At 47.5% G+C, this 18,003-nt stretch overlaps 1 protein-coding gene across 2 annotated transcripts; it reads left to right on the top strand.

The window, feature by feature from the left end:
• The first annotated feature begins 2,256 nt into the window (after positions 1-2,256).
• On the top strand, positions 2,257-14,863 carry LOC142560366 (transcription factor Atoh7-like). Of its 2 annotated transcripts, none has more exons than XM_075672412.1 (3): positions 2,257-2,349; positions 6,883-7,093; positions 13,401-14,863. In XM_075672412.1, exons 2-3 carry the CDS (start codon positions 6,894-6,896, stop codon positions 13,753-13,755), a joined length of 555 nt encoding a protein of 184 aa, XP_075528527.1. In that variant the 5' UTR covers positions 2,257-2,349; positions 6,883-6,893; the 3' UTR covers positions 13,756-14,863. The 2 variants fall into 2 exon arrangements, with proteins under 2 accessions (XP_075528527.1, XP_075528526.1); XM_075672411.1 differs by having other exon boundaries at positions 6,883-7,105; positions 13,401-14,862.
• Positions 14,864-18,003: the final 3,140 nt, after the last annotated feature.

Here is an 18,003-nt window from a genome sequence, read left to right as displayed (position 1 = left end):
TTATGGCACACACTTGTCACAATTGAAGTCACATTCAGTTAGCAGAAAACCTGTGCGGCAGTTTTGAGAAATACGTCCCTAGCCTCTATGTATTGATGTTCCAGTTAACACTTACAAACGCCGTGAAAAAACGAAGCGCTGACACCCTGACAGCATTCTACTTGTTTACAGAAAACATTGTTTTTGCCAGTACATTTTGCCACACAGTTCAAGGTGTTTCTTGAAAGTGGTACCGCCAAGCACAGCGTTTCAGCGAAGACCTGCTATTAGTAAAACAAAACATTTTGTGCATACTAGTGAGAGCCATAAACAGTTAATTCTTAAGGCTCATAACTACCCAAATTAGTGCACCCTTGGTAAACGACGTACGCATCACAGCAGCCTGCTGACGCCTTTTCAATGTTTCGAACAGTCATTATGTAAACTTCTGCAGGGTCGAGTGATCTTGGTGACAACTCCAGCCAACATTAGCTAAGTACTGCATTTGGAAACTCTAGCGGACATTTAGGGGCTCGCTCCCAGCTGATGTTTTTTACAGTGAAGCTGTGAAGGGCTAGTTCCCCCAGGCTCACGTCCGTGTCTATAGACACAAAACTCTCTATACGTGGGCCGATCTCGAAGATAGTGCAATACCGGGCCAACCCGCGGCGGAAGTGAAGCAGACGTTATAAGCATTCCCGCGGCGGAGGTGAAGCAGGCGTTAAGCACTCCCCATACGTGGGCCGATCCCGAAGATAGTGCAATGCCGGGACAACCCGCTGCGGAGGTGAAGCAAGCGTGAAACGCTCGCCATACGTGGGCCGGTCCCGAAAATAGTGCGACACCGGGCCAACCCGCGGCGGAGGTGAAGGAGGGAAAACTTTATTTGGTCCTGCAAGTAGTGATAATTAACCACTAAGCGGGCCGCTCCCACGTCGGGACCGGAAGGCCAAGCCTCACAGCGGAGGTGAAGCAAGCGTGAAACACTCGCCATACGTGGGCCGATCCCGAAGATAGTGCAACGGCGGGCCAACCCGCGGTGGAGGTAAAGCAGGCGTTAAACACTCGCCATACGTGGGCCGATCCCGAAGATAGTGCAACGCCGTGGAAGGGCAGTGAGCTTTTTTTTTTATTTATATTTATGTCCAATAAACATTTGCACATATTCTCTGTAATTCGAGTAGCTTAACTTGGGGCGTAGTTGAGTACAACAAAACCTCTTTATAACGACGTTGAAGGGGGAGCCAGAGTTGCGTTGTATCCCTTATTGCATCCTCGCCATGGATATGTTAGGGGTTTTCATGCAGAATTACACTTATTTCCTTATATTTATTATTTCGTCACACCCTGTTTCGTTATAACGAGGATCGACCCTATTTGAATGAAAGCGCGCACACCCTCGTCACATTGCCATCAACCGAAACCGATAAGTTACGATCAATGCTGAGTTTCAAAGAAAATATTTCAGGGCCTAATGACATTGAAAATAAATAAAGTACCGTTCTGTTAGTTGTTTCCCTTATTCAACATTATCGTGAGCCTGTTTCATGTCTACTGCAGGACGAAGGCTTCTCCCATCGATCATTTCTCACACGTGTCTCGCGCCAACTGACACCATACTATTTGCCTGAAATTTCCTCGCACCACCCATTCAGCTTCCTCACAAGCTTTTTTCGTTATTATCGATAGTCAAATTGCAGGCACATACACTCCAAGGCGAAAATGTTTTGTCACAGCATAATGTACATCAGTGACCTTCAGTAAGTTACTAAAGCAATATTCGCGCGAAATATCTATATGTATTTTCAGCAACAGTGAACGCTGCGGAGGTCAAGGGACGTCAGGCCTGAGCTCTACAAAAGCGCTTTTCGGTTTCCATTATCTTCATTCTTCGCATTATGCGCATCGAGTAACACTACCGTCATCATCTGAAAATCGTTTGAAAACGGGCTGCACATCAACACTTCCCTCCCCCCCCCTCCCCCCCCCCCCCCCCAACACACACACACACACGCGCCCGCCGTCCCTTTAATCGGCAGTTGGCGCGCGCGCCACATAACAGCGCGACGCGTGGTTTCCGCCGCTAACGTTTCTATCGATCAGTCAGCGGACGAGTGCCGAGGTCGGTTCGCATTGGTCGCTTCGCCCTCTCCGCAAATCCGTCTCCCATAGGTTGGCTAACTAACGAGCGCTGCCATTGGTCGCTCAGCAGCCAATCGTCGTCGTGGGGAGGCGTCACCGAATGCGTCGTTCGTCGCAGCGTCGGCGGTGCGTAGACGACTACGCCGAGTCGGAATTCAGAGTCGGGTGATCCCGGGTACTTCCGGTGCCTCGCGGCCATGAGGACAAACCCCGTGTGACGAGCACAATGTAAGTTCTTCCTCATAGTTGTATTTTTAGTTTTTAAATTTTGTTACGCAATTAAGGCGTTATGCGTCAAGTTGCAAAGGGTGTCGGATCACCTCCTATAGCCGCGGTTACACCAGAGCACTATGTGCAATTGCTGTGCGACCAGCTTCTAAAGCATGAACATGATTTTGTAAAAAAAAAAAAAAAAAAAGATGAATGTATATAGTCTGCAGTCTTCGGTGGAAGCGAAACGACACAACCGCTAAACCTACTCCAATGAACTTCGTTGCATTTAAACGAAAATAGGCGTATTCTTCAACGGGACTTATTCCTGATTTAGACCCTGAATTTTAATTATCTAATAATATAAACTGTCATTGCTTACTTACACTGTTGGTGAATTTGAAGCCGTTTTTGCTGTCCACTTAGCAGAAATGCTCAAGTCCATACTTCATACACGGTTTCCGTGAATCCCACCTCAATTTTGAGCAGAAATGCTCTGGGTTTGCGTGCGGAAAGCTCTTGCACGAACGATTTTAGTGCGCACAGTGGATAGAAATAGCGAGGAACACCAGTGAATTTCCCATTTGTGACATATTTTGGGTACCAGTGTGTCGATCGGCCCTGGTGCTAGTCTTGTGATTTATATACGAAAAGGACATAAGCACTGGCTGATTTCATTTCAGCAGCTAAAACACGTGGTTTAAAGGGACACTAAAGCGAAACAATAAATCAGTTTAGACTAATGAAACATTGTTTCAGAACCCTGCAGACAGTCATTTCAAAAAGATAGTTTGATTATTAGATGAGAAAATGAAGGTCCAAGTATCAGTATTTGAATTTCGCGCCGAAACCCCAGCGCCGGTACGTCAGCGTGACGTCAGGGATTCTAAAGTATGTTCTCGCATTTGGGCCACGTTGGCTGAGTAAAGGTTCCCGAAACTTGCCATGTTTAATATTCTGTTCCTTTAGAACACAATGTAGTCAATCTGCACCACTATATATAATTAGTAGGCCCTAGAAGATGTCATAAAAATCCATGACGTCACAGCCACCAGCTGCGGGAACTTAAGTAGGCGTCGCCACCCGTATTTCGTTCTTGCGCTTTTTCTGGCTTACCAAACGTCTGGTGTTGTAGAAAGGTAATTTACTGATGCAGAAGAAATCATTTCTCACTTTAGTGTCCCTTTGAGATATTCGACATTATTTATAGAGTTTAATCTCCAAAAGAAACAACGTCTCGGAAGTAATTTTGACCACGTGGGAGCCTCTTTAAAGTGCACTGGTTAAGCCTAAATTATCGACAAGTACCTGTATTTTCAAGTTTAAATTTGATTTTTAGTCGTTTATCCTGTTCTTGCAGCGAATATGTCATATTTCCAAAACAATAGGTCTACAGAGCTAGCCGTACTGGATAAAACGAGTATTTATTACAACACTCCGAAGAAAAAGATGAAGTGCCTAGAATTTTTGTTGATTTCACTCACTTTCCGATTATATTCACGTTAGTTTATTTCAGAAACTAAACCACTTCGGTATTCGCGGACTCCCAATCAGGTTACTTGAAGCGGTCACACAGATGCCGGTTTGTTTCTATGAACGATGTAGTTTCTAAAAAGAAATTTAAAAAAAATCTGTTGTACCACAAGGACGTGTTCTTGGCCCTTTGTAATATGTCTAATTTAAATATGAATATTATCTCCACCGAAATTAAGTTTATTATCTATGCAGATGATGGTAGATATATTTTTGACCTAAAAAATAGGTATTCGTTTTAATAAAGTCACTGGTATCTTACAGAGACAATTCGACGACTAACAAGTTAAAGAAAAAACGCTGCTAAAACGAAAGCCGTAGTTTTGCGCTCCAAGGGCCTACAAGTTTCTTTTCAAAGCGACGTCGTATTTAGAGGCTCAAATATAGAGATGATAAAGTCAGTGTAGTCGGTGTTAACTTATCCGATTCTCTGCAATGGAATGGCCACGTGAACATTATTCTAATGAAACTAATTAAGCCATACAATTAAGGCAAGATTCACAAAGTTGAAATAAGTCTTGAAGTGATTAACAGTGGCCAACAAAGAATTTCGCTGGAGAAAACCTTTCGACAAGGGGACTTTTCGACGCGCTGGCGTATAAGCTGTCCCGATGTGGGTACGTTGGCTCCAGTGACACTCCTGGTCCTACCATTGTTAAGTTGTATAAGTAAAACCTCATTATAACGAAGTTGAAGGGGCAGTCAGAATTACTTCGTTATTTTGATTACTTCGTTATACCCATTGTTGCATGTATTGCACTATGAATCTGTACGGGGATTTTGCGGGGAATTCCACTTACTTCATCATATACATAATTTCGTTATATCCCGTTCAGTTATAACGACGTTTGACTGTAATTAGAGTTTTGAAAAGTGACAATTGCCACCTCATCCCAAGGTCGGTGAAGCTATTAACGTACGAAACGTTTTCTAGTTCTTATAGCTGCTGTTATTTGGTTTGAGAAACGGCTACAGGAACACATTCGACAGAATTATCGAGAGCACAGATGTAGAGACTGTTAGACAAATAACGAACGAGTTTTGGCACCTACCAAATCGCTATTTAAAAACTATAAGGTGATCGATTTGAGCGATCTCTATCAGTACAGAATTTTACGAGTGTACTGTCCTATATCTGTATCGCGCAAACAGTCTAATTCTCTCTCCATAGAGATGGCAAATAAAAAGACGCATTTTGCAAGAGGAACAGAAATGTGGAATGCTCCTTATTTTCGTAATAATTGTAGCTCTAAATGCTTCAGAGCATACTTCCACGGGTGCTCAACGATCACAGTAGCAAAGGAATAGATGCGTCTCACTCAGGCGCAAGAGATTTAGCGGCTCTTTTGTTCTATAAACTAGCAGTGTCTTACTTAAACGTAAATATTTAGCGGCGCTTTCTTTTGTATAAATTAGGTTTTTCTGCTTTGTCTATATGGCTCTCTCGTTGTTGAAAACAAGGCGAAGCTCACAACAATCCAACACTGTGAGACATTGTGTTGTCTTTTAGCTGCTGTTATAATTGTTCATAAATGAAAAAAAAAATCTTCAAGCCGTCGTAGAACTGCTTTTTCCTTCGCCTCCTGTCACGTTGTACTGTGACGAACTAAATAAAGCGATCAAGTAAAAAGGATGTTTTTGTACTGCCGGACACCTAAGTGCGGTCTCTGTTGCCGGAGGCTGAACCCGCAACCTCGTAATCAAGCAGCGCAGCGCCAATCCATTGGGTCAACTTGCCGGAATGTGCTCTAAAACAATTGACCAAAGGTTCGCTCTTGAGCCTCATATACTAATCATAACATTGGTTGTCACGCATTTACCGATGTTTGCCGTCGGTAATGTCAAGTTTATCCAAGACAGGTGATTTAATACGTAAGCCCCTGAAAGCGCGCTTAACAGCATTGCTTTTGTTCGTGCAGTGAAGGCGGCCCTCCGTGACAGCTCGGTCGCCGCGCACGCAGTTGAAGGGCGCGCGTGGCGTAAAGATCTTTTGCTGTTTCTCGTCTCCACGTGAACATATGACGTCGCGTTCCACAAACAATGTCTGCCAGGAAAAGAGGGAAAAGGGGGGGGGAGAGTATTCCGCAAGGACGTTTTGACGAAGTGCAGATGTCGCGCTATCGCTTCATAAGGCGACGACTTTCCGCGTGTATGCGCGATGGACGCATACCCGCATCCTGGAGCGATAAGTGTGCCGCAGGCGCAGCTGGAACCGCTGCAGACGACCATGGCAATATGCAGGCTCGGTCGGTTGGTGCATTTGAGCGAAACCAGTGTGTACAAAGAATGGAGGAATAAAAGATTTCGATTAAAAAGCTTATTCCAGCTAATCGCCGGTCTCATTAGTTGATCGGTTGTGGTAGCATAGAGAGAAATGATCAGACGCTATTGATTCCTGTGATCGTGAAGTCATTTACTGCGACTGTTTCGAGTTGGCACAGGTGGGGGGAAAGGTAAAGGTTAAAGGAGGGTCGGGAGGAAGCCCTGATTATACAAATTTGTAGTCTGGTTTAAGCTAATGCATGTCGATTGACTTGTACTACATGACAAAAGCACATCAGCTGAATTCAGACCGATAACGCTGGCAAATGCACTTGACTGATGTTTTAGACGGGCTCACTGAATGAACATAATACACATGTGTCGACTGATTTAAGTTGATAACTGATAGCTGATAACGATTGACTGAAAGGTACACGTGCATAGACCAGGAGGTAAGGCAAACTTATTCGACTTATTAACTAGGCGAATTCGCTGAGTGGATGATACATGACATGCGAATACACAGAAATTACCATAACATACAAACCTCGTTATAACGAAACGGGACATAACGAAATAACGGATATAACGAAATAAATACATTTCCTCTTGAAACGCCCACAGATATTCATATTGAAGTACGTGCAATAATGGATATAACGAGGCAATGGATATAACAAAATTTGTTTCCCATTTCAACGAGGTTTTACTGCATGGATTGATTGATCGTTCAGTTCGCATTTTATTGATGGACAGTGCGAGAAAGCATGGACGCCTCGTCTCTGCGCGACTCGACGGACACTACCGACTCGGACGACCGCAATGGACTAAGCGACGACAGCAGCTGCGACGAGCCCTGCTCGCCGCCCGCATGTTCGGGTTACGGTCGCGTCTCCTCCTCGACGTCGGGGTCCTCGTCGTCGCATCGCAGGCCCCGCAAGGCCACCCGGCGCATGTTCACCAACAGGTATGCACACGAGTATGTACCCATTTTTTCATACTATACAATATATACGTGTATGATTCCTCACTTTGATGTTCGTGTGAAGGAGTTTTGCCTTCGCGACGTACGAAAAAGTGTGCCTTGCTTTCGTACGGGTTGAGTGTATACGGGGTATTAACGTGACGTCACATAGCCCAAAATGGAACTGGGACTTCTCAAACTGAATGGCGCATGCGCGTGGGCTCCGTCCCTCCGCCTTACACGAAATTAGCCGGCTCGCGAATTGTATACAATCACGAGGTGTGCGCGCCCCAGTGGCTTCAGCAACGAGGAACACGTCGCGTTTGCGCACCTAAGATGGCACAGGTGCCGGAACGAAGAACGCTCGCAGCGCAAACACGCAAGACAGACCTATTGAAGACTTCGAACAAGTGGCTTGGTGAGAGGCTATTGCAACGTCCTTTCCAAAGCGGCCTCCTCGCCAAGTATCTTGCGTGTCCCGTACAGTCCTCATCAAATTTTCTTTTAAAGTGGCAGAAAATCGCCTTCCTTCGGTCGTTTTAAGCGTGTGCGTGAAATTCAGGAGATAACGTACTTTATATTAGCAGCACACGCACGCACCCTCTTGCGCGAGACATAAGGAAGAGAAAGGAATCTAAATGGAGAAAGAAATGAAAAGGGATTTGGATGCGTGTACTGAAAGCTATAACATTAGCAAGGGTAGCTTCTTGTTTCTGCTATTGTGTCTCCTTTTACCACTTTTCCTGTGTAGGAATAGAGGAAGTACAGACTATAGTCAATGCGACAGTGTCGACTTTGAGTGGAGGAGTCACTCGCGGATGGGCGACGCACGAGTATATACGAACGAAGGTTGTACACAAACACTTTTGCAACAGCGCGGTGACGACATTTCGCGCGATTCATGTGGTGCTTGCCGGTAGCAGGAGACAGAATCGTTTCTTTCACGAGCCGAGCACGCTATCACGAGGTCAAACGGCGCCATAAGAAAGACAGCATCGTTGAAAAAGAAGGGAAATCCTTTTCCAGCCGTTACTGTAGTTGTGCCATTCAAAAGCGCATACATTAAACATTCACCGCGAGTGTGCCATTCTCCGTGATAATTAAACCGGTGCGCCACCTTCAGCGAAGAAAGGCTCATAACTATTCATTAGTGTTGTTGGAATCTATTCAGTGCACGTAAGCGGCATGATTGCAAAGAAGTTGTGTACACTTTTTTTGCCTGGTAAGTATTCATCAAGCACGTTGCGTCATTCTTTCTCCTTGTAATCTTATAACGCAGAATTTTATGCGTTTAACGTATTTATGGCACATTGTTTCTTTTAAATCTGTGTAATGTGTCTGTTTATGGCGACTTCAATGCTGTCAAACGTACGTGGGCTGCCTTCGGTTTTGTCAGGCTCGTCAGTCAGCTTTCACTGCGAACTGTTCAGCTATAATGTACACGTCTCGCGGTGGCATGTTATCGTAATCGATGCGGTATACTGTTATTGCTATTATTACGGAGACCTGACACAAACGAAATAAGCATACTTCAGTATTCCCTTCATAAAGAATCGGTCGCCTTTTAGTCGAAATACAAAGGGATATAAAAATCAAAGCCCCTTCCTTGAAGAAAGATGCTTGAAAGCGAAGCTTTCCCCCAATGAATACTGAATCAAAGTCAAAGTACAAAGCCAACGACCACGCAACGAACCCTGCATGCCGCTGCCGATACACGGGATTGGCCTTACGGGCACAATCGCGCTTGTCTTCGCGTGCATGCAGCCTCTTCTGCCGTGCGCTGCAACAGCGGCCTACCCATTGTGACGCCCGGGGATGCATTGCGTGACGCGCGTAATGTAATCCAGATATATGCAGTTCGTCTGGGTAGCCTGGCGTTTCACCATGTTTCTTTAAGAAAGGGGTCTGGATTTTTTTTTCCAGATCCTAGGACGGAGCCCGCGTTCACGCGCACTTGCTGCCTCCGATAAGCAAGGAAGCTCAGTTAATCGCGACAGGAGTGCTGTCATGCCTAGCAGACGCAACTTCCGTTTCCAGTGAACCTTGTGCGCATGCGCTACTCTTCCTGAGTTCATCGCTTCGCGCCGTTGTCAGGCACTGACCGGCCGGCAGTCGACGCTGGTGCGGTACTGCGAATGGAAACTGTAGCGTTCTACGTAAAGCCCCTGAAACTTCGTAAAGTAGTGCCACTCTCCTCCTCCGCCTTCACTCCTCCTTGTTTCTCCTCTCTTTGACGCTCCCTCCTCGACCATAGCGCCGCCTACGATGCTCGAGCGCAGCAGACGACCTTTCGCAGAGTGAATGCACGCATAGCAAGGCAGTGCTCTTTAGGCGTTCACGTTGGCTTTCCAGCTCCGCGTAACTTCGTGTACAGCATAGAATTTCTAGTCGGATGCTTGTACAAATTCGGTAACGGCAGCTTTTGTTTCAATTTTTGATAACTATTTCTTAAAAAAGTATCTGAAGGAGTGTTAACGCTGTGCGTTGACGACTGCAAATGTATCGCGTGCCTTACAATTAGGTACGCAACATTTGTCAAGGGCGTGTCGCAAGATCTTGTTGCGAATGGTTGTAAATAACACGCTTACCATCGAATGACAACCTCTTCGCTTCCAGCAAGCCCTCAGCCTAAAGAATGCGCGCCGCCCTTACCATGTGAATTCGCGGCGCGTATGAGCTATGACCTACAAAGGCTGACGGAGATCACTGCTCTGGAGGTTCGAAAGTGTATTACAAGCTACAGTGCCGCCAACGTGCGTGCTTGCCAATCTAAGCGCGCGCAAAGCCTCAGAGGTGGGCGCTGGTGCTATTGTGTTTCTCGTGTATCAACGCCGACAGAAATACCGCGGCCGATCATCGAGTCGAGACTGTGCGTACACAAGAAGATAAAATGAGTTTTTAGCATTCGTGCGCGAAGCGGGAGCGCGATAACAATGCTTGACTCAATCTCAAACAAGACCACTGTGGCCTTCAGTAATTTTTTTCAGGTTAATGACTTATCACGAATAACACTTCATCGTGCGTTGGTTCGTCCGTTCACTAAGTGACGTACTTCTCGCGAACCGAGTTGCACTGAGGTGCATGCATTCAGGACGGTTGCACTCCCTTCGAAGTAACATTTGCGAGACATGACTTTATTAGTGAAGTCATGATCGCGCAAAGAATCCCCCCGCCATGACGCGGCCGAAATTGCGGCAAGTGAAATGATGTTTTATCCATAGGTTAAAATGATATGAAACGGCATTCGAGTTGCAAGTTAACAGTTTATTTTCACATAGATGCATTACAGATTTGCCTTTGCAGTCACAAGTCCGTGTGCACCATTTATTGTCTCATTGCGTAAATAAACGCACCAGCCTAAGAGTCCTACAGCAAGCGCGTCTCAATTAGGCATAATGACTGTTGAAACTAATAGTGGCATAGACGAGCAAGCGAACGACTATATGAGCGCGCGAACTAAACGAGCGAGCAAACGACTAAACGAGCGTGCGAACGAACGAGCTAACGACTAAGCACGAACGACGACTAAACCAGCCAGGGAACGGGCGGGCGACCGCACGTTTTCTTTGCGAGGGCTCCACCGCCGCATCTTAAGCTTCGCACACTTTAAAGCTCACGCGAATTAGCACATACGTCTCAATTACCTATGATGCGGTCGCTCGACGACGAACGCACCGCATAACACGGTTTCGGGAGAGCACGCACGCTTTTCATCGGTGCCTCTGTATCGCAAATCCACCGGGCGACCGCCAACAAGGAACACGAACAAATCTGGCAAGCAAAGCTAGTCTGTCTAAAGAAGGCTAGTAAGTAACCACAAAAGGCAGAGAGTTGCTCTCCTGAGGCGCTTTCATGATCGAGACTGAAATTTTATCAAAAGGACTGCGCTGAATCTTAATAATTTCGTAATCACGTTATCGCACGCAACCTCGCGTGCCCGCGAACTCAAGCCGGTTGGCGTTCAAAACGATTAAGCGCACCAAATATGACTAACACGACCACGTAGTGCGCATATAAGCAAAGCAGACGTTGTGTAAAAGTCATGTTAAAGCGTGCGTACAAATGACAACATGCACAGTGAACTGTGCAATATCTACTACGTTATTGCCCGCAGCACAATACGCAAGCCTGGTACATACAATACTCTGAGAGAGCCACAACTTACATCACATAGTCGCGCGGAGGAAGTTGGTCGGAAGTTCTCCCTCCCGATTCGGTGAAGCCATGTCTTCCTTCTTAACGCGTTGCGCTTACCGGAAGGTATCGCGAACATATTCTTGCCTTTGCTAAAACTATATTGGCATCCAAACGCGCAGCAGGTCATGGTAACAGAAAATGACGTGAAGCGACGTCGCACTTGCCACAAAACATCCTTCGAGGCGTTCACAAGATCAAAACAACACAGAATAGGAACGGAAGGAATGCCGCCAACAAGCGCCGCTTCTCGAGCAAAGATGGCACTGAAGCGCGACTGTAAACAAACGAAGCCGGCGCAAGGGGCCACGTGATGCCATTAGGCCAATAGTGACGCGGCGTCGGCTTCGGCCAGAGCGCTGGAGGAGGAGGCGGCGTTCTTCAAAGCGTGGCACTACTTTACGAAGTTTAAGGGGCTTTAGTTCTACGCAGATGTGTAAGTCGGCGTTCCTGCAGTGGGTTTTCGGTGCTCACGGACGAATCAGTGAGAAATGGAAAGCTTCGCTTTAAAGGGCCCCTGAAACGGTTCGGACAAATTTTGTAGACGCGTAGGGTACAGCTTAAGTAGAACATTCGCACCACAATTTAAGTGAAGCGTTACGTATTAATGGAGCTACAAGCGATTAGAAGTTACCCTCCTCCCTAGCCATGCTTTTCCTCCTCAACTCGTTCGCCGAGCGAGCGGGGCTAAGCTCCGCCTTCACTGGTTCAGCGTCACGATGCGACGTCACATCGTCCACTTCCGGTTGTTTTGGAGCCCGCCCGCGCGAGACCGCTCCGCTAGCCGCTTGGCCGTCGACCCCCCGCGAGAGCTATCAAAGCAGCGTGCGTTGCGAGCATTCTGTCGTAGCGCCGAACGTGTCTTGTATTCCGGTAACCACAGGCAAGCTGGTCATTTCGGCAAATGACTGTAGGCATAAACTCAAGGTGATGAAGGAACTTTAGCGTAGACGTACGTGAGCGGCCTGATCGGTCTGCACGGTCCATACACTTGTTAGTGCAGAGCTTAACCAGCCAAACAAAGCGCTAATATTGCTCTAACCAAGTGTAAGACATTTTAAACATTTATAAAAACAATGTGTTCATGATTACACTCCTGCGAAAAATACACACCAGCAGCAAAGAAGAATACACTTCGTTGCTGCTACTGTGTATGGTTGAGCTCTGTGCCACCAGGTGGCTGCACCGCGCAGACCATTCGCATTTGCCCTTCTGCTCATCTCATGGCTCATCCCGTTACGGCAAAGTCAAGCGGCCTGTCCCCTTGCGCTTGCATTTTCCCTAATACCGGACTCGGGAAACGCTATTGCGTTAGTAATCTTCCGGTGTAAAGTGACGGCCACAAACGCGAAAATCCTGGCGCCGATCGCATAGCGGCAGTCCGATGCGCAGCAGCCAGTTCGCTCGTACGCTGCCTTGCAGAAGGACACGATGTCGCAGCTTGACATATTGCCAGTCGCTACGTTTGCAGTCCACAAGGCAACAAAGTCGAATCATAGTGCTCGCGAAAAGACTGAGACCGACTCTGACCGCGGAACTCTCTTCAAAATGGAGTACGTTTTAACGCAAGCAGACGACACAAGCTGTGTGCCGGAAGTGCTTAAGTGTACTGAAAAATTATTCTTGTGCATTCTCTTTATGTTACTTTCTTTTCATAAAAACAAATTAACTAACATTCCAACTATTACGAAGATCATTTGTTTACCATAAAATTGGAAAAATTATCGATCACGCGCCCTTGTCAGCCAATCGGATAGCGCGCCCCACTGACGTCGTATGGGTGATTTCGGTCATATGGGTAGGGGCGGCTTAAAATTCCGCCGAGCAGTGTGCTGCGATCGGCAGCGATGTGCATATTTAAAACCTTATAATAAATTACACGCTTTACGCGGAGCACTTAGATGTGTCAATTAATGATCAGAAGGACCTACTCTAACGACTCAACACGTTTGTAGAAAATCGTCAAAAGCGTTTCAGGGTCCCTTTAATACTATTCAGACTAACTTCGCATGGGTTGCACTTGCGTTTTGCGTTTCCCTTTGTGCGTATGCGTGTAACCCGCCTGCAGCGCCACGCCTTCCCCCGTGGCGGCATTCGTTCGTTTCGTTCCGTGCAGCCGCGAGCGGTGGCGACAGCAGAACGTGAACGGCGCGTTCGCCGACCTGCGCCGCCTGGTGCCCACCCACCCGCCGGACAAGAAGCTCAGCAAGAACGAGATCCTGCGCCTGGCCATCCGCTACATCCGGCTGCTCAGCTCGATACTGGACTACCAGCGACGCCGAGACCAGCAGTTGCGCTGCCCTGCCACCGCCGTCGGAGGCGTCGTGGGCAACGGCGTGCACGGCCGAGACGCCAACCTGCTCCTGTTGTGCTCGGTGCGCGTGAAGCAGGAGCCGCCGGACGAGACGGCCAACGGACCGACGCCGCCCAGCTCGCCGGCGTCCAGTCTGAGCAGCATGGCCGAGCCGTGAATAGCGCTCTCCGGCGGGAGAGCGAACGATGTGCGTGTACAGTTCCTTGCATCGCGACTTGCTAGGGGTGTGCACACGTTTAGCGACGTGTCATGCTCGTATGAAATACTTTTGCATAGAGTAACCTCTCGTTATAACGTAGTAATCTGTACAGAAAAAGTTACTTCGTTATAAGGAGTATTACGTTAAAAGCGAATGGACCAGAGCAGTGTCCAAGTAACGCGAGAAAATGAGACTTTCGAGAAAAGCAATATTTCGAATAAAGCGATATCGTTATAACGAGGATTTAGAGTACAAACCTCGATAGTGCGATAGTGACATTGTAAATACCGTGCTAACTTACAGACAACTTCCTTGTGGTATGCATACGAGCAGATGTGCGGCAAAATGAGCTCGTGAAAAGTTGCCTACCGTAATATATCTCTTCAGCAAAGTGGCTGGCTTGTAACAGGCGCAGTCAATCACAAGCTCGTTCTGAAACGTATATACGCGCCGAAAGAATATGACCTAGAGCATAGCAGATTCGAAATAATGACGCAGCACTGCTTGTGGTGCCATTATTGGGCTCACTGCGTGTCGTGAAATGACAGACCCGTAAGGTGCCCGTATTGCTATCGCGGAAGGGGCCCGGGTTCCCGGTCGGCATCAACGCTTCGATGCGATGACGTCTGTGCAATAGAGCGTTTCATGTATTGTTTTAGTTACGGACAGCTTAGAGGCCATGCAGCACGTGTAAGTTTTTCGTGGAACCCCCATCCTTCATTATTCCTTCACATTCTCGTGAAGTGCACGGATAATGCAGATAAACACGTAGTAGTATACGTCAAGGAATATTTGGTGGGTCACCTACAGCGGGTACCATAGGTACCATCATCACTGCGACGCACTTTAACCATACTCAGTTTCCTCTACTCAAACGAGATCTCAACAGTGCGGTGAATTTCTTCGTATACAGCGTTTTTACGAACATTACTTGCGACGCATCCTTAAAAAAAAAATTACCGACGATTACGTTACTTCCTAATGCGAAGTTTGAGCGCAGCAAATAAGCTGTTTCACCTTTTCGATAGATTGAGGCAAAGAAATCGAGCGACACATGTATGCGCTATCACAGAATTTTTTTTTTATTTTTCACACGTATTCCTTTAACAAAGACTCCACTAACAGTTCTTGACAGTCATGAAGGAAGCTTTGTGGTCGGAGAAATAGACTGATATATGTTCGACTTGGTACACCAATGCTTGATTCTCAAACACGAGATGTATACAAGTGCCTCGCGAGGTTGTCACAGCCGTGGGACGCGTTACGAGCGAGAGGAACGGGATGTTCTCCCGCATAAGTGTTAGGAAATTGCTGTTTGTCTTTATGTCAAGCCGCCACCGATCTGGCTCTCTGATTGCCACCGCACAGGGCGAACGGCAGCGGCAATTTCGGCTCGGGCGGTGCACATATACAGATCCGCCGCCACCGATCTGGCTCTCTGATTGCCACCGCACAGGGGTTGCATTGGAGGAGGAGCGAAGAAAGGAATTAAGTTCGAGCCGGCGCTTTGACAACCGGAGACTCGCAGGAAGAGGGGGGAGGGGGGCGGCGTGTACACCCAGCGGCAAACGATGGGGGCAGAAGCGCGCGCAGCAAGCGGACAACACGATAAAGAGAGGAGGGAAGAGATAGCAGCGACTGACTGATGCCGCTGACGCCGATAGTGAGTCAACCCCAGCTGCGGAGTTGGTTTCAGGGACAACGAATAACCGGCGCGTCGGCAACTGAAGAGCACCCTATCCGCCACACAAGAACAGGGGGGGGGACCCTTTCCTCCTCTTTCTGCATGGCGGCGACGGTGTTCTATGCAGTCACGTTATCTTGACTCTCTAGCGGCGTCAGCGGCATCCAGCGGTATCAGTCGGTCGCTGCTAGCGCTGGGGGGATGAAAGGGGGGCGGAGCTGGTTACGAGGCCGACGACGACGCCGACGACGACGCGAAACCCAGGAACGGACGCCAAAGAGCTGCGCTCTAAAAAAAGTCCGTGCGTACGTGCACCTGTCGCTAAACGCGCTTGTCAAAGCTGGCTTTTCCGCCGTACGAGGCGACGTGGGGAGAAGCCCACTTTAATAATTTTCAATAAGGTTGCCATGGTGCTAATAAGGTGCTATGGGAAACCATAAATATGATAAAAGAACGTAAGTGCATCAGTCGGAGGTCAAACCTGGAATATCTCGCTTTAAAGAATGCCTCTCAAACGAATTGCGCATCGGCATAGCTCGTAGCCTACATTAGCTAATAGAATCGAATAAATGGCGGCGCATCGTGAAACATGCGCCAGCTCGCCACATGCCCAGGCGACTTCAGCGCACAGTAGCGGAGTAATCGTGTCACAAATGCAGTGCAGTACACGACATGCAGGACAGTGCAGGTAAAGGCAGGTAAGGCTATCGCCTATAACGATTTACGTCGCAGGTCGCAGTAAACACTCCATTTGTTTTCGCCCTCTCATATATACAGCTCAGAACCGAAGAGAGGAGATGGGGCGTCGATAACAGTAAGAACGAGTGTACGGAGTCTTTATAAAAGCGCGTCAACTTGTTCTTAGGCCCTAACCTGAAGCGCACATATATGCGATTACGGGCACACATATGCGATTCACATATGTCCTCAGGTGCTGCCAGAGCGGCTCAGTATAGGAGCAGATCTTGTTTGTTTTTTAGGAAATAAAAATAAATGCATTTGGAGACGACGTGCAGCGTCATTTTTTTATAGTTATAAGAACATTAAAGTGGCTTAGCCTTCAAGTCGACAGTATAGCTCACTCCCGATAGTAACAGCGCCAGTAGTCTGTCATAGATTACCGGCGAGTTGAGATCGAGGAATGCAGCTCATCTTTAGATGCGTATATGTCTGTTTTGCCAGGTCATGTCAGTAGTGGTAATGGCTTTATTAGTATTTAGGTGTTTGCTTTACGAGTGGACCGTAGTGTATAGGCGCAGGAACCTGAGTATTGCGTGAAATCAGTGCTGTTGTGCTCACTTTACCAGTCTACCACGTGGAGACTGCAAATGTAGCCGATATTCCTCTCCGTACGTTCCCCACCTTCGCGTCATTAAACAGGCAATTCGCGTGCGTCATCTGTTTTGTAGTCGTCACCGCTTTCGGTGACGAATTCTGCGAAAAATTCGAGAAGTATCGGCAACACCCAGCATTCGGCTATGGAGGTGCGTGCACGTGTGCGTAAATTCGTGTCAAACAGCCAACCTGTGCAAATAAGGATCACCGTCGCTTAATTAAGATGTAATTGCGAGCGAATAAACATGACGTACAAACACACTCGTTTTATTTATTAAATTTTCTAAAATGTAATAAGCTTTATAAGGAGGACGGGCGTGTTGCTGGCTGAAAAATGATGCGAACTGACAGCTTTCGATTTCGAAAACGTGTGGGTGTGCTTGAATGCATGCCGATTTCAATTAAGGAATGTGCCTGTTCGGAATTTAACCTGCAGACAGAGGGTTACCGCTATTCCTCCTGTGCTTGATCGAAATGAGTTTGGAACCAAAGCGATGGAGTATAATCAAACCAAATAATTATTCTCAAGAAGACCATTCGTACATGCACAAGCAAGCGGTTCACTGATAACGGCGTCCTGTACTTCATCCCGTGATAGCCGCCTTGGAACGCAAGACTTCGTGTATACGGTGATCTCTATAGAACAAATACACGCACGAACACAGTTCAGTCGCAATTTCCAACTAAAAAGCGTTTGCACAAGAAATACACTGGTCACTGCTATCCCTCTATTTGTTTTCTTTTTCTTTCTACGCAGTAGGTCTGAAGACACTATAGCGTTGAACGTAAACTGTACAGCGCGTTTTAAGAAGTCAGCCAAGCTAACGGTGTAAAAAGACACATAGTGACACTTTTCTCTTCGCCATAGCTATGCGGCGTTGGTGTTCCAAGCTGTGAAAGTGTGGATGGGGGAAGTTGCGGGGGGGGGGGGAAGGGCAACGAGAGCTGGCGGAAGTGAAACGGGGCGCCGACGCTGCGGGCTGTCGGAACGGAACCAGGCGCCGTCAAACCGGATGCAGATAAGGGAACCAGCAGAGAACGGGGGCGGCATAGGGCAGAGACAAAGCCGAGCCCGAAGCTGTCTACGATACAGTGTACGCATCACAGTTGGTCGCGCGGCGCGAAATGCGCGGTGCGCTTCCGCGCGAAATGCCCTCTCGTGTTTCACGAAGAAGGAGATCGCGGTC

Source organism: Dermacentor variabilis, chromosome 10, assembly GCF_050947875.1.
Source record: "Dermacentor variabilis isolate Ectoservices chromosome 10, ASM5094787v1, whole genome shotgun sequence".
In the NCBI taxonomy this organism is placed as follows: Eukaryota; Metazoa; Arthropoda; class Arachnida; order Ixodida; family Ixodidae; genus Dermacentor; species Dermacentor variabilis.
Note: the sequence above shows the minus strand (reverse complement) of the source record. Positions and strands in the feature narration are given on the sequence as shown.